This window comes from Pristiophorus japonicus, chromosome 17 (genome assembly GCF_044704955.1).
Source record: "Pristiophorus japonicus isolate sPriJap1 chromosome 17, sPriJap1.hap1, whole genome shotgun sequence".
Lineage (NCBI taxonomy): Eukaryota > Metazoa > Chordata > Chondrichthyes > Pristiophoridae > Pristiophorus > Pristiophorus japonicus.
Window position 1 is genome coordinate 22141099 of NC_091993.1, and position 26679 is coordinate 22167777.

The following is a 26679-nucleotide window of genomic DNA, read 5'->3' on the forward strand; positions in this document are numbered from 1 at the left end:
ATTTATTGGGGATAAGAAAAGAAGTTGCAGGCATGTGGTTTATTGTTTCTGTAGGATGCAAGATAAATGGGGATTAAATGCATGTTCTGGCTGGGTTTAGTTTTGAGCCGAACTTGAGGTGAACATGCAATTATAATTGGATAATGAAAATCATATATTCCTTGCAAATTCCTGCTCAGGCAGGAATTCACCTTTCTGTTATGAAAGGGATTAAATAATGAAAGGCTCTGAACAAAGTTATTATCGCCGGAGTAAAGTCCTTAAAATAGTGCTTGGTAAAGAGAGAATTGAAATAGAGATCATAAGTACAAATTCACAATTTGAAGATTAGCAAAAGTTATTTTCTGAAGGGATAGTGAATGCGTTGCATTCCAGAGAAAGAGTCAATTATACCTTTAAAAGGAAACTGATTGATTTTTTTGTAAAGGGGGATTGAGGATTATTAATAGCATAAAGGTTTTTCAGGGGAGGAATTTAGGACATTTTCCAATTTGGCAACTATTAAGAAATTGCAAAACCCCAATCTGTACTTTCCTGTCCATTAAAACTAATGGATGGTAAATTTGCACTGGGGGTTTGTGCAACTTCTGATCAAGGCATAACATCTTATCATCGGCATTTCCCAAAATAGGGAATTGTCAGGTGAGGGTGGGCGGGGTACCCATGAAAAATAATCATACATGACGTGAGTTTGGTGGACTGAATAGTTGTTTCTTTCTCCAGGCTTATAAAGTCCCACTCCGAACACTTGAGCACAAAATCCAGGCTGACACTTGAGTGCAGTGCTGAGGGAGTGCCATATTTCGGGTGAGACGTTAAACCGAGGCCCCGTCTGCTCACTCAAATGGATGTAAAAGATCCCATGGCACTATTTCAAAGAAGAGCAGGGGAGTTATCCCTGATGTCCTGGGGCCAATATTTGTCCCTCAATCAACATCGCATAAATAGATTATCTGATCATTATCACATTGCTGTTTGTGGGAGCTTGCTGTGCATAAATTATCTGCCGCGTTTCTCACATTACAACAGTGACTACACTCCAAAAAGTATTTCATTGACTGTGAAGCGCTTTGGAATGTCCTGAGGTCGTGAAAGGCGCTATATAAATTTAAGTCTTTCCTTTTTCTTTCTTTTCAGGCTAATTATGCTAATATTGGGGAGGCGGGATGGAAAATGCAACATTAAAATGATTTGTATCTCTTGTGGCATTGCTCATGTTAAGTTGTTTTATCGTTACCGGTGGGTGGGCTTGACAGTCAGCTGCTATGTTAGTAGGAGAGGAACAATGAAACAGTAATGATACAGGTACAGAAACATTCATTTAGGTTAGTATGTTGTGATTGTTTCCTTTCTTAAAGGTGTAGGCCAAGCTGAACTTCAAGTAATTCAGTTGGACAACACGGAGTGTTGCTAAATGAATTAGTCAATTGAAGTCGCTCCACACTAGATCAATCCACATTGATAAAATAGTGGGGTGGGGGTGGAATCTTGCAAGCTGTTTAGGAACATGATGGTCTGGACTAACCTCACAGGAGCCAATGACCTTGCCAGACATTGACACAAGAGCCAATGTTAATTGTGACTTTGACGGTGTTTACAGTCTGCAGTACTCGTTGCTTCTTGTTCTGAGTTGTGTGCACAGCTCGATGTGTCAGTGTGAAGAGAGTAACTGATCTCTGCCTGTTTGGTGGTTCATTGAATTAGAGATGTTATGATATGTTTTGCCGGTATGAGACTGATTGCAGACGAAATAATGTGCACGGCGTGATGATGCTGGAATAATCTGTTCAAGTGCACTACGTTGCCGGTTAATGAGACTCATGGGGTTTTTCTTCTCAGTTTCCCCCTCGTACCCTGAAGGCACTGGCGGGGTGGTGGGAAGGGGGGCTGGATTTCTTTTATCCGCAATAGGGCGGATTGTGGTGGAGAATGATAGAAAATTCATGCGGCGAGATCTGTTGCTGCCTCAACTCCCCAACCGGGCTTTCCCTTCCCCCATTGGGACCATCAGTGGCTGCACTTTCCCCACCTGATGCACACAAGTGGCAGTGGGAGCACAAAGCCCCGGTCCTACCCCTCCAGTTTGCCCCACTTACTGCCGCTCCCTGTGGCTGCCGTGTGAATGTTGGTAAAGGCCTTGAGGCCCTTCAGTGAATGGGGAGGCCTTGTAGTGGCCTGCCCTCCCTCCAGTTGGCTCCAAACACTTACTTTTTGAAGGCCTCAATAGCGACTGAGGCCTTCGGTGGGAGCCTCGGTTCCAATTTTCATCAGCCCCCTTTTAAAAGAACCTCGATGCCCCTTCCTGTTCTGTAGTGGGGTCCCCTGCTGCAACAGTGTCAGAGTTTACTCGCTTGAAATCCTTTTGGCAAGAGGGAGGCTGCCATGAATACGGAATGAGCCCTGACTCCGGAAAATAGTTTGGGCGGCTACAGAAGGACGGCGGGGGGGGGGGGGGTGGGTGCGGTTTGGTGGGGCGAGGGGAGGAAGTCCTGTGCAGCTGGAACACAACCCTGAAGAAAATAATTCCCACCCCTCCACTGACTTACTTGTATGGTTCCATGGACACCTGCAGCCCTTTAGCACACGACCCAAGTCTGCACCAGTTGGGGATAAATGTTATTATTTAGCATTGCTGCTGGAAAACTTCACAAGGTGCGAGCACATATCGGAATTTGGGTGAGGATGTCGGCAGTCTGGTTTGCAACTCACAATTTCCGTCTATTTTAATGGACAAAAAAAATCATGTGGGCTGTGAACAAGCCGCATTGACATCCGTGGACGAATTCCTGCTATGCATGGTCATCCCGCGAAACTCTGCGCCAGGAATGCTTATCCCTTATTATCCACAGCCTATTCAACCATGGAGGGCATCGTGACTGATCTCCATCCTGTCCTCAACCGAACTCCACACATGGGCACCTTCCAGTAGGAGCTCCCCCGGTAGCAATCAGGAACGGGATTCCTGGCTCATTTCCTTTTCCCTCTCCCCAGCTCAGGGTACTGGATAATTCTGACAACAACCCCTGCTGCCTGGTTGAGATCAATTAACTGAGCACAGACTGGGGGTTGGGGGTGGTGCGGGTGCGGGGGGGGGTGTTTGAGCAGACTTCTTCCTATTCTGTATGACTCAATACCACCCAGTGCCTGCACCCCCTTTGCCACGAGAGCAGATGCTAGGAGTATTTGGTCGATGGGAATAAATCCCAGTGCTTGGCACTTTCTTGTCAACCGACGAACCGCGTCTTTTGTTTAGTTGCTGCGAAATGTTTCTTAATTGACTTTCAAAGGAAGAGACCGGATGGCGGAGGAGAGAACACAAACATACACTGAAAAACCAAAAACTATAAATAAATAAACCGAGCTTCAAGATTTCTCGGCAGCTCCTTGGCATGTTTAGATAAGAGTTCGCATGATTCTGTTATTGGGAGTCCAAGTTTACGCATGGAATCACAAGTGGGTTCTATTTGTACTGTGTGACCTCGAAGTAATGGAAATGCTTGAGTGAATGCTAAAATGGATAATTTAAACATTACATGTGTTCTTAGTGCTCCTCTTGTCTTTTCTTCGGTGGGTTTACTCCATTAGTAATATTGGCCCCTGAACTAGCAGCAACAACAACTTGTATTTATATAGCGCATTTAATGTAGTAAAACGTCCCAAGGCGCTTCACGGGAATGTTACATGACAAAAAAAATAAAATTGACACCGAGCCGCATGAGTAGAAATTAGGGCAGGTGGCCAAAAGCTTGGTCAAAAAGGTAGGTTTTAAGGAGTGTCTTGAAAGAGAAAAGAGAGGTAGAGAGGAGGAGAGCTGTAGTGAGGGAGTTCCAGAGCTTAGGACCCAGGCAGCTGAAGGCACGGCCACCAATGGTTGAGCGATTATAATCAGGGATGCTCAAGAGGGCAGAATTTGAGGAGCGCAGACTTCTCGTGGGGTTGTGAGGCTGGAGGAGATTACAGAGATAGGGAGGGGACGAGGCCATGGAAGGATTTGTAAACAAGGATGGGAATTTTGAAATTGAGGCGTTGCTTAACCGGGAGCCAATGTGGGTCAGCGAGCACAAGGTGATGGGTGAGCGGGACTTGGTGCGAGTTAGGACATGGGCTGCCGAGTTTTTGGATCACCTGAAGTTGACCTCAAGCAGGCTGTAATCATGCTGTGCTGCCAGTGTACTTCAGTGTTGACCCAGCTGGAGTTAGCGGGCAATGGGAGAGCATTTAATTTGCATGGGGCAAGTGGCCATCAATGCGGACACTGTGGGCACATTTCTGGCACCCATCGGCCCCATGCTACCGGGAAAATCCAGTGCCACAACTCACTTGGGTGTGCCGGCTTCCAATACTGAGCCAGGTTCTGTATAAGTCAGAGAAGCAGGAGCACCTCAGGGAGTTCCCGCAATAGAGAGTCTTCACCCCAAGCTCCACCTCCCCGATGACATTTGTAGGGTGAAGTTGGAGCTTAAGTCCCTTAGAAGGCAGGCTGATTATCCTGGAGATGGTAGGGACCCAGTGTAACTGGGCCCCTGCAGTTTTCCGGTGGGTTTGGCTGCTGGAATTATGGCACGAATCCATGGAAAATTGGGGCCACTTTGTTAATAAACGAGACCAAAAAGCAAAAATGCACACTCAAATTTCCCACTTTGAACCTTCTGTGTCACACTATTTCCTTCAACCAGGAAGTTCAGATTATCTGCATGGCCACTCTCGATAATGGTAACATCGCCCGTCTCTGGCCTTGCCTCAGCTCATCTGCTGCTGAAGCCCTCATCCATGCCGTTGTTATCTCTAGACTTGACTATTCCAACACACTCCTGGTTGGCTTCCCACATTCTGCCCGATGTAAACTAGAGGTGATTTGAAACTCAGCTGCCGTGTCCTAACTCGCGCCGAATCCCGTTCACCCATTACCCCTATACTCGCTGGCTTCCGGTTAAGCAATGCCTCGATTTCAAAATTCGTATCCTTGTTTTCAAATCCCTCCATGGCCTCGCCCCTCCCTATCTCTGTAATCTCCCCCAGTCCCACAACTCCCGAGATGTCTGCGTTCCTCTAATTCTGCTCTCTTGAGCACCCCTGATAATAATCGCTCAACCATTGGTGGCTGTGCCTTCTATTGCCTGGGCCCCAAGCTCTGGAACTCCCTGCCTAAACCTCTCCATCTCTCTTTCCTCCTTCAAGGCACTCTTTAAAACCTACCTCTTTCACCTGCGTAAATTTCTACTTATGCGGCTCGGTGTCATATTTTTTATCTCATAAAGCTCCTGTGAAGTGTCTTGGGACGTTTCACTACGTTAAAGGTGCTATATAAATACAAGCGGTTGTTGTTGTGTGTGATTAGCTGACACAAGCTGTGTCATGTTAAAGGGGAAAAGTGTGGAACATCCACGAAAGATAAACAAGCAGTGGCATATATATATATTATATATATGTATGGCACCTTTCATGTAACAGATGTCCCAAAATATTTCATTAAGGTTTCATTAAACATCAAACAGAAAGTAGAAGAATGTTAGTGGAGGTAAATGAAGGCCCATCGTGCCTGTGCAAGCTCTTTGAAAGAGCTTTCCAATTAGTCCCACTCTCCTTATAATACACCCACCATATTTGGGCAGACATGTAGCGGGTCTTCTGCCATCATTCCTGGTGGGAAATCCCTGAAGTAGTGACGGGCAGTGGGGAGCTTGTGGAATGCCTTCCCGTCTGCTGGACTTATGCCAAGGAGCTAGGTGTATCTCCAGAGGGAAAGCTCTCCCACCATGTAGAGCGCACCATTTTTCACAAGCCAGATGTCACACTCCACGCTTTATGTTCCAGCTATCAAATTCCAGCTGTCACACTTGCTTGCAGATGCATAAAATTCTTAAAGATACATTAGTCACTTCATGCTGGATGATTCTGAGGTACAGGCTGAAACCTACAAGCATTTTCTAATTTGGAAAGCTCCCTAGCCAAACAATTAAACTCTCAGTGACCCGAGCCTATGTTTACTTAACAACAATGAGACTTTGTGGCTTTAAAAGGACACAGTCCACCGTGGCAAAATAACACATTGTGCATTGCATGGTATAACGCTCATTTCTTTGTGATTCGAAATAATGAGGTCGAAATTGCTCTGTTTTGTGACTCACGTTAGTACCTCCAGAGGCGCTAAAGGGACGCAAAACTGTTTTCGCCCAGGGGGGGGTGGGCACGCTACTGGCTCCCGTGAAATTGTGCAGGAGTTAGCAGAGGCGCCGCCATGGTAGCGCCACACCCACCCTGCCGGTAACTCTCCGGGCCGCTGTGCAACTGGCGATGATGTCATTGGCGTGCACGGCGACCCCCATAGCGCTGCGCGCTGACCCCTTTCCGGCACCGCAGCGGAAATTGGCCAGCACCCCGCGAGGTGGCTGCGAGCGTTGTCAGCGTCAGCTCGCGGGTTGTGAACCGGGCCGACATCCGCTCGCGGGGCGGAAGTGAAAGGGGAGGTCGGGCGTGCCGCGCGCCGCCAGTTTTCACCGATCGGCCCCTTCTTTGTTTCTGTGGCGTGGTCCGGGCCACCAGTGTGCAGCCCGGCATTCTGTTTGGGTGCTGGGCTGCAGCCTCAGCACCACACCACCCTGGTGGCCCGGCAGAGTGCGCAGCAGCCCTCCCCTTGAACCAAAGGGGAGGGACGTTAACGTGGCCAAGTAGCACCCCGGAACCTGCCCCAACAGGAAGTGGAGTGCCCAAGATTACGCTCCACTTCCTGTGAGGGACGGGAACCGCAATTTCGCGGCCGGGGCGGCACTTCCGTGCCAAGCGCAGGAAGTCCCGCCCCGATTTGGTTACTGCCCCCAATCGGGATGCTGGGGAATTTTGCCCCCAGTGTATCATCTGTATCAGCTTTTCATCCAACCTTCCGTGGAATAAGGCATTTCTCTCATTTAAAATCTTAAAAATTCCATTTTCCTCTCCCTTTGCTGCCATCAAAAAGAAGGAACTGACTTTGAACAAAGATCTACCGTGTTATTGAGCCAAGTTTCTTTGGCCCTTCTGGCGCACTCCCACCATAACTCTGCTGGGAATGCAACGGAAAACTAGGCCGAGACCCAGATGTCTTGGAGTCTGATCATGCCCGGGAGTTTCCATGGCAATTTATTGTCACCAACGCCTCTCCCCACTCCAAACAAGGCCATTGATGTCGAGGGCGCAGGGCCGGGGGCAGGAACTCCCAAGCCTGGGACTTCCCACATCCTCAGACTCTGCTTGGTGGCCAGTAAGCTTAGTGAAAGGAGACGTACGGGCCGATGGATCGGGCACCCGCCTTGAGCAGATCAGGATTATAGCCGAAACCCTTGAAGAGAAAGGCAACAATTTTATTCAATGGTTACAAAGAGGGGACTGCTGGGGGCAATATTTATTTCTTTTTCAGGTGACACCCTTCCCCTCAGGCGGACACTATTTTGTTGCAATTTGCGGCTTTTTCATTATGGCAGGCATGCGTACTTCGCCGCTGATCATGCCGCTGCCCAGCGGTGACATGCGATCAAAGGGACCTCCCCCAACTCACAAACTTCGGCAGGGTCAATGGCGGAGGTCTGTGGGAGGTCACGGTCCTGGTGTTTCAGAGCCTAAACGCTTCTTGTTGCTCCACAGGTCATCCTTGCTACTCAGACCCTTGCCAGAATGGAGCCACCTGCCTGTCTGGAGTCTCGTCAGATCCCTATTACTGCATCTGCATGGAAGGATATACCGGGAAAGACTGCACCGAGATGGAGCAGGGTAAGATGCCTGGGAAAGGCCTTAACTGGCACGACCAACGCTGCGGAGTGAGCTGGTTGTTCTCGCGCCTTGTGTTTCTGTCTGCATGGCTATTTTCTGTCCTTTTTCCCTTTTTGTTGGTTCAAACATTTCACAGTTCTGTGGCGTTACGCTGAAAGCAAAGCAACCAAAATTGGGTTGAAATTAAAGAAATAATTGACAGCAAATAAATGTTAGATGCAGCAGCAAAAGATCGCTGCCCAGTGACTAGAACTTGGCTTCGTTCCTGATGGCTTCTCCGTAAGCAGAATTTACTAGAGAAAGGACACGGTCAGTCGCCATCGATATCTCAACGATTAGCAAAGCTACGCAGCTGTTAGTTGGGGATCTTTGACAGTAAATCCAGCTGTTGATTCTTTCAACTTCTTCACTCAGAGAATTGTGAGCATGTGTAAAAGGGAGTTAGATGTGGCCCTTGCGGCTAAAGGGATCAAGAGATATGGAGAGAAAGCAGGAGTGGGGTACTGAAGTGCATGATCAGCCATGATCATATTGAATGGTGGTGCAGGCTCGAAGGGCTGAATGGCCCACTCCTGCACCTATTTTCTATGTTTCTATCTTTCAAACTTTGGTTCTATTGACTGCTGATGTGTTGGAATTGAGACAGAATAAAAAGAGTTGCATTTATATAGCACCTTTCATAAATCTCAGGACATCCCAAAGCACTTTACAGCCAATGAAGTACTTTTTGAAGTGTCGTCACCGTTGCAGGTATTGATGAAAAAGTGAGTTCAATTCAGTGGCCACCCAGCCTCAATTGTGCACTGCACAAAGAGGTAGGCAATGCTTCAAAATGATGTGTCATCTCTCCTTCCCAACTGCTAAACAGTGTCAGGTTACATCTAAACCTCTTAGCCATGGTTAAAATGAAATAAAAAGACCATTAAAGCAAAACACTTGAATTTATATATCACCTTTCATGATCTCAGGAAGTCCCAAAGTGCTTCACAGCAAATTAAGTAATTTTGAAGTGTAGTCACTTGTTGTAATGTGGGAAACGCAGCAGCCAATTTGCACACAGCAAGCTCCCACAAACAGCAAAGTGATAATGACCAGATAATCTGCTTTTCGGTTTTGATTGAGGGATAAATATTGGCCAGGACATCAGGGAGAACTCCCCTGCTCTTCGTTCGAAATAGTGCCATGGGATCTTTTAAATTTACCTGTTTTAAAAAAAAATATGATAGGTTAAAATATCTGAGGCGGGGCCAAGAGCCAACTCAACTGCGTTTAAAAACGGAATAACTTTATTGTATAACTGCTGCGTCAGGTGCACAGTGATTCCAAACTCTCAACTTTCAGCAACTCTTCTGTCTACTCAGCAAGTTTACCATCATTCTAGATTAATTGACCCAAGGTATGCCAGCATAAGGGTGGTTGATATAACCATAGAAAGGGAAGTTTAGGGCAGACATCAGCAAGAAATTCTTCACCCACAGAGAGGTCCCTTGGAATGGTCTCTGGAATAGGTTAATGGACAGTGATAATTAGACTCGTTCAAGAGTTGGTTAGATGCGATGGGAGAAGGTAGGTCTTTTATTCTGGATAGATGAGTTTAAATGTATCTTCCTTGTGATCTGAGGGGAGGATTTTGCAGAGTTCAGTCACACGTACCTGTATATAAATAATTATATTCTGATGGATTGACTACACCAAATGGATCAATTTTGCTTATAAGAATGTAACACAAGAAATAGGAGCATGAGTCGGCCATTTGGCCCTTCGAGCCTGCTCCGCCATTCAATAAGGTTACAGCTGATCTTCTACCTTAATGCCACCTTCCCGCACTATCCCCAGATCCCTTAATTTCCTTTGTTCCCAAAAATGTATCGACCTCTGTCTTGAAATACTCAATGACTGAGCAGCCACAGCTCTCTGGGGTAGAGAATTCCAAAGATTCACAGCCCTTTGAGTGAAGAAATGTCGCCTCATCTCAGTCTTAAATGGCCAACTCTTTATTTTTAGGTTCTAGACTCCCCAGCCAGGGGAAACATCTTCTCAGCATTAAATGTAACTAAGCACCTCCCTTGTTGCACAGTCACATCCATCAAGTTATTAATTCAATGCCTGGATTAATAGAACTTGGGGCTATAATTAATTAGAACAATCTGGAGCTGAAAAATGTATCTAAATCAAGTGGCCTCCTTCTGTGCTGTAAAATGCTATGATCTATGAAAGAAAGAATTAACACTTACATAGTGTATTTTAATGTGCCCAAGCCATCCCAAAGCACTTCACAACAAAAGAGTTAATTTTGAAGTGCAGCCCCTGTTTACTATTTAGGTGAATAGAGCAACTATTTGTAGCTCAGCAAAACCTCACAGATGAGATAAATGGCCAGTTAATCGGTGTTGTTATTGTGATGTTGGCTTAGGGAGGAAAGTTGGCCAGGACACTAGGAGAACACCGTGCTCTTCAATAGTGCAATGGGACCTTTGTCATGTATACCAGTGAACATCAGTATCTTTAGGAGAGGAGGACAAAGCCTTATAAGGGAAAGGATCACCCCAGAAACTGTTGGACCAGTAAACAAGATGAATTAACTTTTTTTTTTTGAGTTAGCACTTTCTTTGCTGTTAACCAAGCAGTTCCCAACTTTGCAGTTTACACTTAGCTTATATTTGTGAGCAAGACGTTGGGAGTCAGAAATACTACTGTGGGGACTCTATCTCGGGGAAGATGGCTGAAGTTGGGCACTTCTGCAAAGCCATTTTGCTTATTTGCTTCAGCATAGCTGTACCCAGGAAGTTCTTTCGCATCACTTCCTGTGGTACATGACGTAATTGTGCAACCATGTTTCTTCTCCCCACTCTCAGCACGCCATCTTTTTATTTTAATATAATTTATTGATGCAATCAAAACAGGAAGTGGTGCAGAGCAACCTACCGGGTATACGTTGGAAGACATAAGGTATAACGATGTCACTACATACTCCAAACCCTCAGGTAAGCTGCCTGTGATTTCTGACAACAGAAGCAACGTTGTTGGACAGAAATTCAAGCTTGGCCTTGCTGCAGCTTGCAGATCTTCACGAGTCTTGTGCGGGGTTCAAAGCCACTCTCGGACTCTCGTGGAAGATGCCAAAACCTCTTTCTTTCTTTTTTTAGTCTCTCTAAAATGAGTGTTTGGCAATTGGAACTGCTGCTTCGTGTGTGTGTGTGTGTGTGTGTGTGCATTGACCGCTTGGGCTGCTGCACTCCCTTTCCGTTCTCGGGCCTGTGTTTGAACGCTAGCTGCCAGCTGTAGCAGTATGGGGGATTGCTAGGCGCATTTCTCAAACTGGCGGGCCCATTCTGACACCTGCCTGCTCGCCCTCCAACAATCTGAGCAAAATGCATTCCAGGGAATCTTTTCAACTCCGGAGCTGACCAGTTGTAAGTGAGCTTTCTGCTTCTTGCGCCTGCAGTGTGTGAGCGCAGAGCTTCCGTGGCGAAGCGGGTAGCCAAGGCGATAGCTGAATATTAAGCCTTTCTTCCAGCCGAGAACCTGCGTCGTCCTACACGACAACCATTTGCCGACACAGGCGGAAGCTTGCACTCCAGGTGAATCATTGTCTGCGGTCATCAAATTGCTGCCTTTATCGAAAGGTCAGACCTGTTCTTGAAATCTGTAACTACTGTCTGGTACTTAGCCCAAAGGAAGGTTCTTGCCCAACAATTAGCTCAAATTCTGACTGCTTAGTCCCTCCTTTCCTGACGTGGATGAACCCGCAGTACCTTGTCTAAGTGAGCATTCCTCACCAGTGAGCCAGCGAGCGAGTGTCACTCGGCTATTCGAGCATGCCAGCGGGAGGCCAATCATGTTTTAACCGATAGTTGATGCACTCATTTCCCACTGACTGGGAGATTGATTCTGACATCGCTTGTTTAGTCTCGCCTCTTTAATCTCAAGTGCCGATTTTAACACTGGGCGGGTGCGGATTGGGCTCGGTAGGCGAATCCCCACGGACTCCTCTGCTTGAGGCCCCTGGCCATTTTAACTCATTTCAATCGTTCAGCTCTGCCGCCTGCCCGAAACCGGCAGGAATGCCGTCATGACCGGCGGGTGGGAACGGGATTCGGGGCGGGAGTCGCACGCTAACTGGGGCCAAAACAAACCGCTCCCAGCGAGGTTAGTCATGCAGGGCCTGCGGGAGTGGGGGGAGGGGAGAGCGCTTCTGGGCCAATCGCAGTGAAGGAGGTCGGGGACGGAGGGCCCTAGACAAGAGAAGCCCAAGGTTCCCTTGTTGGACCAGGACAGGCAATCCTGCTCCCCCTCGGCCGCAAGGAACCTTATCAAAATTTAAAAAATGATTACTTACCTGGAGATTGTGTGCGAATCATGCATTTCAGAGGTAAAACTATGGCACTGTCCGAATGACATCATCAAACCTGGCATTTCAATATTTATGAAGCCTGCACGCGCCTTCATTGTGCGGTCTCCACACTCCCCAAAACCTGGCAGTTAAAATGGCGGGTGGGGGGACGGGATTCGGTAATGCTGCAGGAACCGCCTGGCTGCCATTTTAACGCCCCACCGGCACTTTTCCCGCCGGGCGGGCTGAGTTAAAACCAGGGCTTAACTGTAGTTCCCCGTCACCAACCCAGTTTATTACCTCAACACAGGCTTGTGCTGTAGCCAGGAACCTTCCTGGTTTGCATGGGTCGGTGTCACACCGAAAGCTGTGTTGAGCCACCGATACGTTGAAGGAGTAAATATGTTGGCTGGCAAATTCCTGGGAGCTGCTCTCGCTCTGCCGTTCACTGGAAACCCCGATTGTGCCGCACTTCTGAAGAGGTTATGGCAGCTCCGAGGAATTTCCCGTCCGTCATTGGGAAATCTGGCAGACCCTTCAGGCCACTGTTCCCGTACACTCCCCTAAACTCCTCTCCTTACCACTTCACTAGAATAAAAGACAATGACAACAATAACTTTGCATTTATATAGCCCCCTTAACATAGTAAAACGTCCCAAGGCACGTCGTAGGAGCGTACTCAGACACAATCTAACACCGAGCCGCATAAGGAGATATTTGGATAGGTGACCAAAAGCTTGACTAAAAAGCATCTTAAAGGGAGAAAGCGAGGTCAAGAGGTTTAAGGAGAGAGTTCCAGACCTTGGGGCCTAGGCCAAAGAGGAAATCTGACAGACTTCCGCTGGTTGGTGAGTCCGTAATTAGAAGGCATACATTTAAAATCATCACCAGAAGAAGAAAGGGAGATATTTTGAGAAATTCTTTAAACAGAGGATTGTTAGGGGATGACCAAACACAGAATCCATAACATCTTTAAAAAAAAATTGGCTGAGTGGTTAACTCCAGGCTACCAATTTAAATGGCAACTTTCTACACACAATTATTTCTTTGTTACATTGCAGGTCCTTGTCACCCAAACCCCTGTCAAAACGATGGCCAGTGTGAATTGATGTCACGCAGAGGAGATGTCTTCAGTGAATACACATGCAAGTGCCCCACTGGCTTCCAGGGCATTCATTGTCAAACAAGTAAGTGCAGGGATTTATTTGGGAATTATTATCCGAGGAGAAACTATGGACGTCACAGTTGTTAAACCATTGGTGCAGTCATTGTGTGCTGGTGATGTGAAGTGGCAGAAAAATGGAGCCTGAATCAAATGGTCCCTCCCTCAATTCCTCATGAAATGAGCAAATATATTAATTAAAAGGCAGTCATGGAATAGAAACATAGAAATTTACAGCGCAGAAGGAGACCATTTCGGCCCATCGTGTTCGCGCTGGCCGACAAAGAGCCGCACGGCCCTCGGTCAGCATCTTGGAGTTCAGGCATCCATTGTAAATCACCAGGGGGGAGATTTGCGTAGCACCCTGTTTGGATGCATCAACAGTCACGAGGCACGATTTCCTGGGCAAGGTGTGGAGGGTCCCGCCCCGTGACCTAAATTCAGGTCACCGCCCCCGAGAGCAATTGGAGCGCAAAATAACGCTCTCCATTTGCTCTGTGGGGCGCGAGTGGGCTGGAAGGAATCCGAGAGGGGCGCAGCGCTATGCGTAGAAAGGACCCTCCCTGTCATGTATTCAACCAGCATTGTAACCCATGTATAAACTGACCTAAGTTGTACACTGTGAGAACACTGACCACTAGGTGGGAGACACTCCTAACCTGGACCTTCAGGTATAAAAGGGGAAGCTCCACCCACCTTCATCACTTGAGTGCTAAGGAATAAAGGACAGGTCACAGACTGACCTTCTCTCAAGCATGGGCCTCGTGTGCATTTATACTGTGTAGTAAGGACCTATCAATAGCGACAAGAAACTGGGATTTAAACCACGTGAGCATGACCACTAGCAGAACAGACGAGAGGTACTGTGTTAAGGAATGGCTGGGACAGAGATTCAACATTGTTAAAGCAGCACACAGTTCTCCAGGCAGACAAGGGCAGTCAGGCATGCCCCAACATGTAGTCGAACCCAGAGGGGGAGTTCGACAGAGACAATGGCAAGCTGAACAGCGATTCACGCCATTGCAAGGGACAATGGGGCCATCAACACCTGTTAATGGTGCACTCAAGGACAATAACAGGGGCAGTCAGGGACGATCGACTGGCAAGGGACCTTTTGTTTCAAACCGCAACTCATGCTGGAGGTGTGGAGGCATACATTCAGCCGGAGTTTGCAGAGATGAGCAAAATACCTGCAGAAATTGCAGAAATGGACACTGGGGGAAATCGCTGGAAGCTGAAGTTCAGCGAGTTCATGTGGAGCACGTATACAGTTCATACACCAGGACGCCACCGATAATGATGAAAGTGCTCCTCAATGGCATCCCAGTATCAATGGAGTTAGACATGGGTGCCAGCCAGTCTATGATGGGTATCAAACAGTTCGAAAAGTTGTGGGCATCCAAGGCCAGGAGGCCAAAATTATCGCCGATTGACGCACAGCTACGGATTACACAAAGCAGATCATTCCGGTGCTAGGCAGCGCCACGGTAGTCATGACCCACAAAGATTCGGAGAACAGGTTGCCACTCTGGGGAGGAGTTGGCTTGCTGTCATGAACTGGAAATGGGGCAATGTCAATGCAATTTCCTCTGCGGAGCGAGTATCATGCTCACAGGTCCTGGACAAATGTGACTCATTATTTCAACCCGGCATTGGCACTTTCATGGGGGCCAAGGTAGTGATTCACATAAACCCGGACGCCAGACCAGTACACCGCAAGGCCAGAGCGGTGTCGTACGTAATGCGGGAAAAGATAGAAGGCGAATTGGACCGCCTGTTGAGGGAAGGCATCATCTCGCCAGTCGAATTCAGTGATTGGGCGAGCCCAATTGTACCGGTGCTCAAGGCGGATGGGTCGGTCAGAATATGTGGCGATTACAAGGCCACCATCAATCGGGTGTCACTCCAAGACCAGTACCCGCTACCGAGAGCGGAGGACCTCTTTGCGACGCTATCCGGTGGCAAACTTTTTTCAAAATTGGACCTGACCTCAGCTTACATGACCCAGGAGCTGGCGAGTGAGTCAAAGAAGCTGACCACCATCACAACACACAAGGGGTTGTTTGAGTACAACAGATGTCCGTTCGGGATTCGCTCGGCCGCCGCGATCTTCCAACGAAATATGGAAAGCCTCCTCAAGTCGATTCCAGGGACGGTGGTTTTTCAGGACGACATCCTCATTACGGGTTATGATACTGAAGAACACCTCCACAACCTGGAGGAGGTGCTACGCAGACTGGACCGGGTAGGTCTGCGACTGAAAAAGGCGAAGTGCGTCTTCCTAGCTCCAGAGGTAGAATTCCTGGGGATGAGGGTAGCAGCAAACACGATCAGCCCTACTGCATCCAAGACGGAAGCGATACAGAGAGCACCCAGACCCCGTAACACGACGGAGCTGCGTTCGTTCCTGGGGCTCCTGAACTATTTTGGTAACTTTCTTCCCAAATTGAGCACGCTGCTAGAGCCGCTACACGTGCTCCTACGCAAAGGTCGCGAATGGGTCTGGGGGGACAGCCAGGAAAGGGCTTTTAATAGAGCACGCAATTTGTTATGTTCCAACAATCTGTTAACGCTATATGACCCATGTAAGAAACTTGTGTTAATGTGCGATGCGTCGTCCTATGGTGTCGGGTGTGTGTTGCAGCATGTCAATGCCAAGGGCCAGTTACAGCTGGTAACTTATGCCTCCAGGAGTCTGTCCCAGGCAGAAAGGGGCTACGGGATGGTAGAAAAGGAGGTGCTCGCATGTGTATATGCGGTAAAGAAAATGCACCAGTACCTGTTTGGCAGGAAATTTGAGCTGGAGACAGATCACAAACCCCTAACGTCCCTTTTGGCCGACAAAAAGGCCATAAATGCAAACGCATCGGCCTGCATACAGAGGTGGGCACTCATGTTAGCTGCCTATGACTACACAATTCGGCACAGACCGGGCACCGAAAACTGCGCCGATGCACTCAGCAGGCTCCCGCTAGCCACCACTGAGGGGGCTACCGAGCATGGTGCTGAGATGGTCATGGCTGTTGAAGCTTTCGGAAGCGAAGGCTCACCTGTGACAGCCCGTCAGATTAAAGTCTGGACAAATAGAGACCCGCTATTGTCTCTAGTCAAGAAATGTGTCCTGAATGGGGACTGGGCAGCCACGTACAGGGCATGCCCTGAGAAATTTAAACCATTTCACAGGCGCAAGGATGAGCTCTCGATTCAGGCCAATTGCCTACTGTGGGGAAACCGTGTAGTCATGCCCCAGATGGGCAGAGAGGTGTTCATCAGAGAACTCCACAATGGGCACCCGGGCATTGTCACGATGAAGGCAATTGCCAGGTCACACGTTTGGTGGCCAGGGATAGACGCAGATCTGGAACTTTGTGTTCGCAGGTGCAACACGTGTGCCCAGCTGGGCCATGCGCCCAGGGAAGCCCCCCTTAGCCCCTGGCCATGGCCCGCCAAGCCTTGGTCACGCATCCATGTGGACTACGCAGGTCCTTTCATGGGGAAAATGTTTTTGGTTGTAGTAGACGCCTACTCCAAATGGATCTAGTGTGACATTTTAAATTCAAGCACATCCTCTGCCACTGTAGAAAGTCTACGGGCAATGTTCGCCGCCCACGGTCTAATAGACATCTTGGTCAGCGACAATGGCCCGTGCTTCACAAGCACTGAATTCCAGGACTTCACGGCAGGCAATGGAATTAACCATGTTAGAACGGCATCATTCAAGCCAGCCTCAAACGGCCAGGCAGAATGAGCAGTGCAAATATTCAAACAAGGGATGCTCAGATTCCAAGAGGGTTCCCTACAAACCCGCTTATCACGCCTCCTGTTGGCCTATAGATCCCGACCACACTCGCTCACAGGGGTTCCACCCGCAGAGCTACTAATGAAAAGGACGCTCAAAACCCGATTATCCCTTATACACCCCACCATGAAAGAAATTGTCGAGAGCAGGCGCCAGTCACAATATAACTACCATGACAGGAATGCGAGGGCGCGATGTATTGATGTAAATGATCCTGTTTTTGTCCTCAACTATGCTGCAGGGCCCAAATGGCTCGCAGGCACTGTGGTTGCCAAAGAGGGAAATAGGATTCTGGTAGTTAAACTTACCAATGGACAAATCTGCCGCAAACATGTGGATCAAACAAAAAGGAGGTTCAGCAATCCCATAGAAGAAGCAGAGGAAGAACACGATATAGAGTTCACTCCACCACAGGTGACCGAACACCGGAACCAAAGGGAGGAGAGCCCAGACAATGTGGGCAGTCCGGACAGGCCTGAGGCACTGCAAACAGCAGACACTCAGGCCAGTGCCCAACAACTGGAGCCCCAACTCAGGCGCTCTACAAGGGAACGTAAACCACCAGAGAGACTCAACCTGTGATCCCAATAAGACTTTGGGGGGGGGGAGGTGATGTCATGTATTCAACCAGTATTGTAACCCATGTATAAACTGACCTAAGTTGTACACCGGGAGAACACTGACCACTAGGTGGGAGACACTCCTAACCTGGACCTTCAGGTATAAAAGGGGAAGCTCCACCCACCTTCATCACTTGAGTGCTAAGGAATAAAGGACAGGTCACAGACTGACCTCTCAAGCATGGGCCTCGTGTGCATTTATACTGTGTAGTAAGGACGTATCACTCCCCTTCATTAAATGGGAGGGCCAAGCTGCTGACTCTGTGGGTCGCAATTGGACCACTGAGGAGCAGGGTTCCGTGGCATCAGCGGAGTAGATTCGCGGCGCGGACCCTGTGAACGTCACTGCCATGGGCTGCGAGCGGTAAATTGGTCGTTTTTTTTTTGTTGAAGGGCCACCTCCCCTTGAAATTTTGCGGCAAGCGGCCTACAGCCCTGGTACGCACCCCCCTGAATCTATCACTGGCATCCCCCGGCGCAGCTACAGGGGGCGATCCCGAACCTTCGCTCTGGGGTGAAAATGGATTGCTGCACACGATGGTGACGTTGTCACCGCCGGCGTGAGGCGCTACCGGTTACTACCGCCGCTCAACTCCCGTGGAATTTAGCGGGAATCGTTAGCGGTGCCGCACCTGGGCGAAAACTCATTTGCAACCCATTAGCACCAACGGGGGGTGCAAACGACCTGAAATTCTCCCTTCAGCGCTCTGATCTGGTGGTCTGTGATGATCTTTGAACCCATCTGTTAGATAAGTGGCATATAAAGTTTACCCTTGCAAGGCTCCGCTCCTATTCCGAGCCTCGCACGATGGGAGTTTAATTTGCAGAATTGGTTCAATATGGACTACAGCCCTCTCTCTGTCCCTTGCTCAAGTCTAGTGAGGGTTCGTGAGCCTTGAAAATGTTTTCCTATAATCCCTATTATTATTGATGATTCTCTATATAATCTTCCTATAGTCTGGGTGGAGGAATCATTTGGTTTTAAGAGCATCAACTGTGCATCCAACACTTTAAAAAGTTTGATTCCTATAATTAAAAGACTGTTCTTGATACTAAAGCCTGTGAGAGTTAGTCTCGACCCTGGGGCTAGGTCAGAGTGATCAATGTGTCTCCTGACAGCCCCCATGATATCAGTGGCTCGCCAGCCAGAAGCTCACCACGCCATCACTCGGGCTTGGATCTCATCCCAGAATAGTTTCGGGAGAACCGGACAGCTGACTCGTCTCAAAAGGACATAAAGGGGGATTGTTCTCAAACTGCAGTTTCTGAAATTTCCAATCACGTTACAAATTTCTCATGGCGAGACCAATGCTGGAAATATATTAGGTTGTTATGTATTAAATCATCAACACTAAATCATTATTCCCTCTTGGCAGTAGCATCTGCAAACATGGGGTCTGCTTCCACATGTATGCTGACAATACCCAGCTTTACCTCTCTGCCATCACCCTTAAAATTATAGTACAGGTTGAATCTCTCTTATCCAGCACCCTCGGGGCCCGGCCTGTGCCGGATAAGTGATTTTGCCGGACGAGGGGAGGTCACATTAAATTGGATGGTACAGGTACTGAGTAAGGGGATATTGGGGCTGGCTGGCTTGGAACTGGGAGTGCGGCAGAGAGATCGTGGGGTGGGGGAGGGGTGTGCAGTGGATTGTGGGGTCAGGCCAATGATTGCGGGAGTCGGCAGCGAGGAAGGCCTTCAATTTGTTCATGTCGGAGCTCTGAGCATGCGCCACTCGGTGGCCGGGAATGGTGCCGGATGAGGGAGTCCTGGATAAGGGAGATCCAACCTGTATCGCAGAATGATGCATCACAGAAGGAGGCCATTTGGCCCATCATGCCTGTGTCGGCTCTTTGAAAGAACTATCCAATTAGTCCCACTTCCCTGCTCTTTCCCCATAGTCCTACAAATTTTTCCGTTGCTAGTATTTATCCAATTCCCTTTTGAAAATGACTATTGGAGCTGCTTCCATCACACTTTCAGCTTTTGCGTTCCAGATCATAACAATTCGCTGAATAAAATTTTTTTTCCTCATCTCACTTTTTTGCCGGGCCTTTTTTGCCAATTATCTTAAAGCTGTGTCGTCTGAACATAAGAAGAAAATAAGAAATAGGAGCAGAAGTAGGCCGTACGGCCCCTCGAGTCTGCTCCGCCATTCAATAAGATCATGGCTGATCTGATCTTGGCCTCAACTCCACTTTCCTTCCTGTTCCCCATAACCCTTGACTCCCCTATAGTTCAAAAATCTGTCTGTCTCAGCCTGGAATATATTCAATAACCCAGCCTTCACAGCTCTCTGGGGTAGAGAATTCCAAAGAGTCACGACCCTCTGAGAGAAGAAATTCCTCCTCATCTCCTTCTTAAATGTGCGGCCCTTTATTCTGAAACTATATCCCTAGTTTCTAGATTCCCCATGAGGGGAAACATCCTCTCAGTTTCCACCCTGTCAAGCCCCCTCATAATCTTATATGTTTCAATAAAATCGCCTCTCATTCTTCTAAACTCTAATGAATATAATCCCAACCTGCTCAATCTTTCCTCATAAGACAACCCCTTCATCCCAGGAATCAACCAAGTGAACTTTCTCTGAACTGCCTCCAATGCAAGTATATTCCCCTGACCTGCGAGAGAACAGCTCCGCAAGTCGGGCTATAAAAGAGCTGGAGTGGCATAGTGCTTCAACCTCCAACGCGAGCTGCTCCAAGTGTGCGACGATTTTGAGATGGGCGACTGGGTGACGTCATCAAAACCCAGGTCGCCATTTTGGAGCGTGGGCAGGAACATCGGCAGGACCCAGGTACAGAGGAGTGGGAAGGTCGGGGCGGATGAACGGCGAGAGATTGGAGCGGAGGTGCAACAGATGGGGGTTCGGGGCCCAGGAGAGGCGAGGGCCCAGGGGCAGCACGGGGCCAGCCCACACTGCAATGTGCGCGCACTAGGCCCGTGCAGCAGAGCTGGTTTCCAGATGTCTTGGTTAATCCTTGCCACTGGACCAAGACCTAGCTCTGTCAAGCCCGTGTGGTGGCTGGTGTGCAACGGCCATCACACGTTAAAAAAATCCACGCACAGGCATTCTCCACCCCCTCAATTGGAGTTCAGGACTGGAACATCGGGTCCTTCATCGAAACACCTGTGAACTCGTGGAAGCAAGTCATCCTCGTTTGAGGGACCGCCTATGATGATGATGATGATCCCTCCTTAAATAAGGAGACTTCTGGTTACTGACCGTCCTGCCATCTACTCTATCGAAACGCCTTGACTTCATTAATTATGCTGCGGTATCTGACTGCCTGTCCAGGTTGTGAAGGAGGTGGAGTTTTCTCCAGCTCGGACCCTGCCCAGAAACTCCACACCACAGCCCCTTGCTCCTTCCCTTCCCAGCTACTCACTCACATTGAACCTGCCATTATGAAACTTGCTGTCCTTCAAGCCCCATATATAGCCCATCACCAAGACTCCTAATTTCCCTGTTCACAATATTGCCTGCCTTCTCTCCGATCTTATCCCCACTGCCACTGAAGCCTCATCCATGTCATTGTCACCTCCAAGCCTGACTGCTGCAACACTCGCTTCATCTGCCTCTTCAGCTCCACCTTACACGATGCCATGCCCACACCCATCCCAGATGAAGCCCTTCTCGCCTAACACCGCATTCCTTGGCGAACTTTATCAACTTCCCATCTCCCGCCACATTTATTTGCAAATTGTGAAAACAAAAAGCAGATGCTGGAGTTCAGAAACAAAAGCAGAAAGGTCTGGCAACACTCAGCAGGTCAACCAGCACCTCCGGAAAGACCCTTCGTCCCGTTCTCGTGAAGGGTGCACCCCTGAAATGTGAACTTGTTTCTTCTCTCCACGGGTGCTGACCGACCCGCTGAGTGATTCCAGCATTTTCTGATTTCCAAATCATTCTCTTTGTCTCTAAGTCCCTCCATGGCCATGCCCAACCCTATCTCTTCAACCTTCTGCAGCCGTAAATCACAGCTCATCCGCCCGACCAAATCTAGCTTTCTGTGCATTCGTGCAACCACCAGCCCCCCCGCTATACTCCCCCCACCCCCCCCCACCCCCATCTCTCCAACTTTCTCTGTTCCATCTACTGTGACGGGCCTCCAGCCATCATTACCACACACCTTTTCTGAAGCCCCCCCCGCCTTGCTACAATTTTCCTCACTCTGAAAAGTTGCTGCAAAACCAATCTCTTCAACCATACCTTTGGTTGTCTTCCCTAAACTGCCTCCCAAACTCTGGGTTGTGTTTGGTCCTTCTTTGTTAAGTGTCTGAGGACAATTCTCTATTACTTTTTATTATTCAGTCACGGGATGTGAGCATTGCTGGCAGAGTCAGCATTTAATGCCCATTCCTAGTTACCCTCGAGAAGGTGGTGGTGAGCCACCTTCTTGAACCACTGCAGTCCATGTGGTGAAGGTGCTCCCACAGTGCTGTTAGGGAGGGAGTTCCAGGATCTTGATCCAGCAACGATGAAGGAACGGCGATATATTTCCAAGTAGTGATTGTGTGTGAATTGGAGGGAATCCTAGCTGTGATCTGTGGGTTTGGGAGGTGTTGCCAATGAAGCCTTGGCATGTTGCTGCAGTGCATCCTGTAAATAGTATGCCCTGCAGCCACGGTGTGCCGGTGGTGGAGGGAATGGATGTTTAAGCTGGTCAAAGGTGCTATTTAATTGCAAGTTGTTGTTGTTTTAGCTATTGCATAGTCGTAAAGCACAGCTGTGTAGGACCTGATAGTGTGGAGCTCACTCAGTCGGACCGTACTGGGGCCAATCTTGCAGAATCTCATCACTCAACAAAAGATATGGACTTATTTTGCCATATTTACAAATCAAACTTAACCACTGGTTTTCTGTTTCGAAGAGGATACCTTTGCTCTTGAACAGAACTTTCCAAACTTGATGTCAAACTTAGACTCGCCTGATGAGAGTTTCCCTCCAAGGGTAGCCCTTGATCTACATTTGAACTCTCTAGAACTTCAGGATACGCTCAGTCCTGGTACGCTCAGTGCGGGTATGCTCAGTCCTGGTATGCTCAGTCCTGGTACGCTCAGTGCGTGTACACTCAGTCCTGATACAATTAGTTCTGGTATTCTTAGTGCGGGTACACTCAATCCTGGTACGCTCTGTGCAGGTACGCTCTGTGCGGGCACGCTCTGTGCGAGTACGCTCAGTGCGGGTACACTCAGTGCGGGTATGCTCAATCCTGGTACGCTCAGTGCGTGTACGTTCAGTGTGGGTACACTTAGTCCTGGTACGCTCAACATGGGTACACTCAGTCCTGGTATGCTCAGTCCTGATACGCTCAATGCGGGTACACTCAGTGCGGGTACGCTCAGTCCTTGTACGCTCAGTCCTTGTACGCTCAGTGCGGATACGTTCAGTCCTGGTACGCTCATTCCTGGTACTCTCATTCCTGGTATGCTCTGTCCTGGTATGCTCAGTGCGGGTACAGTCAAAAATTCAGGTGGACTCAAATTTATGCCTCCATCTTTAATATTTGGGCTGTTTCCCAGCTGATGAAAGATGAGAGGTTCTTCGAAGTGGATTTGTATTCTCATCTTTGGTCGACGATCAGAAGAAAATTTTCCAATATTTTATTAAAAAAAGTAAAACAGTAAATAAGCGGAAATCTGAAATCAAAACACAAAATGCTGGACGTACACAGTGAAGCCATTTGCATCTGAAGAAAGACATTTTACCATTTCGGATAGTGCTCGGAACTGCACGGATTTGTGATGAAAGGTCTCCACCCAAAGGCGTAAGCACACCTTTGCTTGTTTCAGCTGCTGATGGACCTGTAGTGTATCTCCAGCAATCTCTGCTGTTTTCATCCTTCCTTTTCAGATCCTGCTTCTTGCCTTGGGGCCATTAATTCTATTCCTTTCTCCCACACCTTTCTGTGAGCTGCCTGAAGGAATGTTGCTGCTGAAGAGTGGGAGAGGTGTTTACTAAACACGGAATTCTGGGATCGAGAAGATTACCGTGCTCTCAATATGCAGCCGCTTTGAAAAGGGTTTACAACAGCCTGGGAAGATGCTAGAACACCTGCTCGTAGGAGAGAGGATTAAAATATTAGCAAGATGCTGTCTCAGAAGTCTCAGCACCAGACCCTGAATTCTGCTCCCTGCCAGCTGATTGTCGTTCTCACTCTGCACTTCTGACATTTCTATTCAACACATCCCCATTCATTTTAAATCAAATATAATTTCATTTAATTTGTGAATAAGCATCTTTTTCTACAAAATTGGCCAGTGCACATCAAAGCCACTCCTTTCTATTTTCTATTGAAGTGTATGGAAATAGAAACGGGAGGCCGATCTGATCGCATCCATTTTACACTCACACCCAAATTAAAATGACCCCCAACGAGTCCAGCCATATGGCACTGAGGTAAAACCCTCTCACTAAGCAAAGCAAAGAAATTGAACAGAACTAGAACCTGCGTCCCACAGCTTACTGTCAGGAGAATGTGGAACTCGCTGCCACAAAAGGAGTATTTGAGGCAAATAGCATAGATGCATTTAAGGGGATGCAAGAAAAGCACATGAGGGAGAAAGGAATCGATGGTTATGCTGATAGGGCGAGATGAAGAGGGTTAGGAGGAGGCTCGTGTGGAGCATAAACACTGGCACGAGCTAGTTGGGCCGAATGGCCTGTTTATGCACTGTAAATTCTACGTAATACTAGGAACCAGCAATTAAACTAAATAAATTCATTGTCTGGGGGATTTCAGTTCACCCCCTCCCACAATAACATAGAAACATAGAAAATAGGTGCAGAAGTAGGCCATTCGGCCCTTCGAGCCTGCACCACCATTCGATAAGATCATGGCTGATCATTCCCTCAGTACCCCTTTCCTGCTTTCTCTCCATACCCCTTGATTCCCTTAGCCGTAAGGGCCATACCTAACTCCCTCTTGAATATATCCAATGAACTGGCATCAACAATTCTCTGCGGCAGGGAATTCCACAGGTTAACAACTCTCTGAGTAAAGAAGTTTCTCCTCATCTCAGTCCTAAATGGCCTACCCCTTATCCTAAGACTGTGTCCCCTGGTTCTGGACTTCCCCAACATCGGGAACAATCTACCCGCATCTAACCTGTCCCGTCAGAATCTTGTATGTTTCTATGAGATCCCCTCTCATCATTCTAAATTCCAGTGTATAAAGGCCCAGTTGATCCTGTCTCTCCTCATATGTCAGTCCAACCATCCCGGGAATCAGTCTGGTGAACCTTCGCTGCACTCCCTCAATAGCAAGAACATCCTTCCTCAACAAGGCATATAGTGAGTATCAGCAAGAAAGAAAAAAGAAAGACATGCATTTCTATAGTGCATATAATGACCGCAGGACATGCCAAAGCGCTTTACAGCCAATTAAGTACTTTTGAAGTGTAGTCACTGTTGTAATGTAGGAAAAGTGGCAGCTAATTTGGGCACAGCAAGCTCCCAAAAGCAGCAATATGATAATGACCAGACAATCTGTTTTTAGTGATGTTGATTGAGGGATAAATATTGGCTCAGGACATCAGGGATAACTCTCCTGCTCTTTAAAATAGTGCCACGTGATCTTTTATGTTGACCTGAGAGAGCAGACGGGGCCATGGTTTAACGTCTCGTCTGAAAGACGGCACCTCCGACAGGGCAGCACTCCCTCAATACTGCACTAGAGTGTGAACCTAGATGTTCTGCTCAAGGCTCTGGAGCGGGACTTAGAACCCACAAACCTCTGACTCAGGGGCCAGAGTGCTACCCACTGAGCCATAGAGTGGTGCTTGTACCAACAACCCGTTAACTCTGATGTAAGAGTGCTACCGATTGGTTCAAGCTGACACCTTGCATTTAGTTGAATTTTTACTCGGAATACAAATAAAGAAAGTCTTGCGCCTACGAGCTCAGAGCGCTTTCATAAAAATAAATGCAGAATTTATACTTCTGTGTGTGGGCAACTTACTGTGTTGTACAAAGGAATGCAAACATCACATGAAAATCATTTCATGCAGCGAGCCAATGGAATATGGTCAAAATAATCTGTAAAATGTCCCAGACAGTAACCCTTGTAGTTTACCTGCCACAGTAAGCAGTTCGGTTACTGGGCTGGTTATTGCTGGGATTGCTGACTAGTCGCTGACTTGGGGTGCGGTTATACTGCAGACATTGCGTTATGCTGGGCCAACTGACAAGTTGCATACCCATCTCCCAGCTCTCTTGTCAGGGAAAACATAGAAACATAGAAAATAGGTGCAGGAGTAGGCCATTCGGCCCTTCGAGCCTGCACCACCAGTCAATAAGATCATGGCTGATCATTCACCTCAGTACCCCTTTCCTACTTTCTCTCCATACCCCTTGATCCCTTTAGCTGTCAGGGCCATATCTAACTCCCTTTTGAGAGCGTTATACATGTGTGTAAGCACGCACATGCATAAACAGGCACACATTTGTGCTCACGAGTGCCACACGCAGACATGCACACAGACACAGACACATGAAAATGTGCACATGTTCATAGATGTATGCACACAGACAGATCATCATCATCATAGGCAGCCCCTCGGAATCAAGGAAGACTTGCCTCCACTCTTAAAATGAGTCCTTAGGCGGCTGAACAGTCCCTGTCATTGGTGGGACAGACAGTTGTTGAGGGAAAGGGTGGGTGGGACAGGTTTGCCGCACACTCTTTCAGCTACCTGTGCTTGATTTCTACATGCTCTCGGCAATGAGACACAGACAGATACACACGTGCACACGTATATAGTGTCAGCCAGTGTCTCAGCCGGTAGCACCCTTGCGTCTTGAGTCAGGAGGTTGTGGATTCAAGTCCAGAGACTTGAGCAGAAAGTCTAGGGTGACGCTCAGGTGCAGCATTGAGGAACTGCTGCAAATCAAGGCAAAATAATCTTTAATAAAGTAACTTATACTGAACGAAGCAGTTCTCATTCTGGGATGAACTGAATCCCTTTATCAGCCTCCAGGTCTGATAGTTCTTCCAAGAGAAATTCTTTGATGAAG

The 26679-nt window shown here is 48.1% G+C and overlaps 1 protein-coding gene across 5 annotated transcripts in view; it reads left to right on the forward strand.

Moving 5' to 3' along the window:
* The window catches only part of LOC139227600 (lactadherin-like), an 83698-nt gene that overhangs the window by 27948 nt on the left and 29071 nt on the right, over positions 1 to 26679 (forward strand). For 2 of the 5 annotated variants that reach the window (XM_070858468.1, XM_070858469.1), the window contains exons 2-4: positions 7618 to 7743; positions 10647 to 10727; positions 13138 to 13263. In XM_070858468.1, coding sequence (XP_070714569.1) covers positions 7618 to 7743; positions 10647 to 10727; positions 13138 to 13263 — 333 coding nt within the window. The remainder of the gene's footprint in view (positions 1 to 7617; positions 7744 to 10646; positions 10728 to 13137; positions 13264 to 26679) is intronic. The other 3 variants (XM_070858470.1, XM_070858471.1, XM_070858472.1) reach the window with 2 other exon arrangements.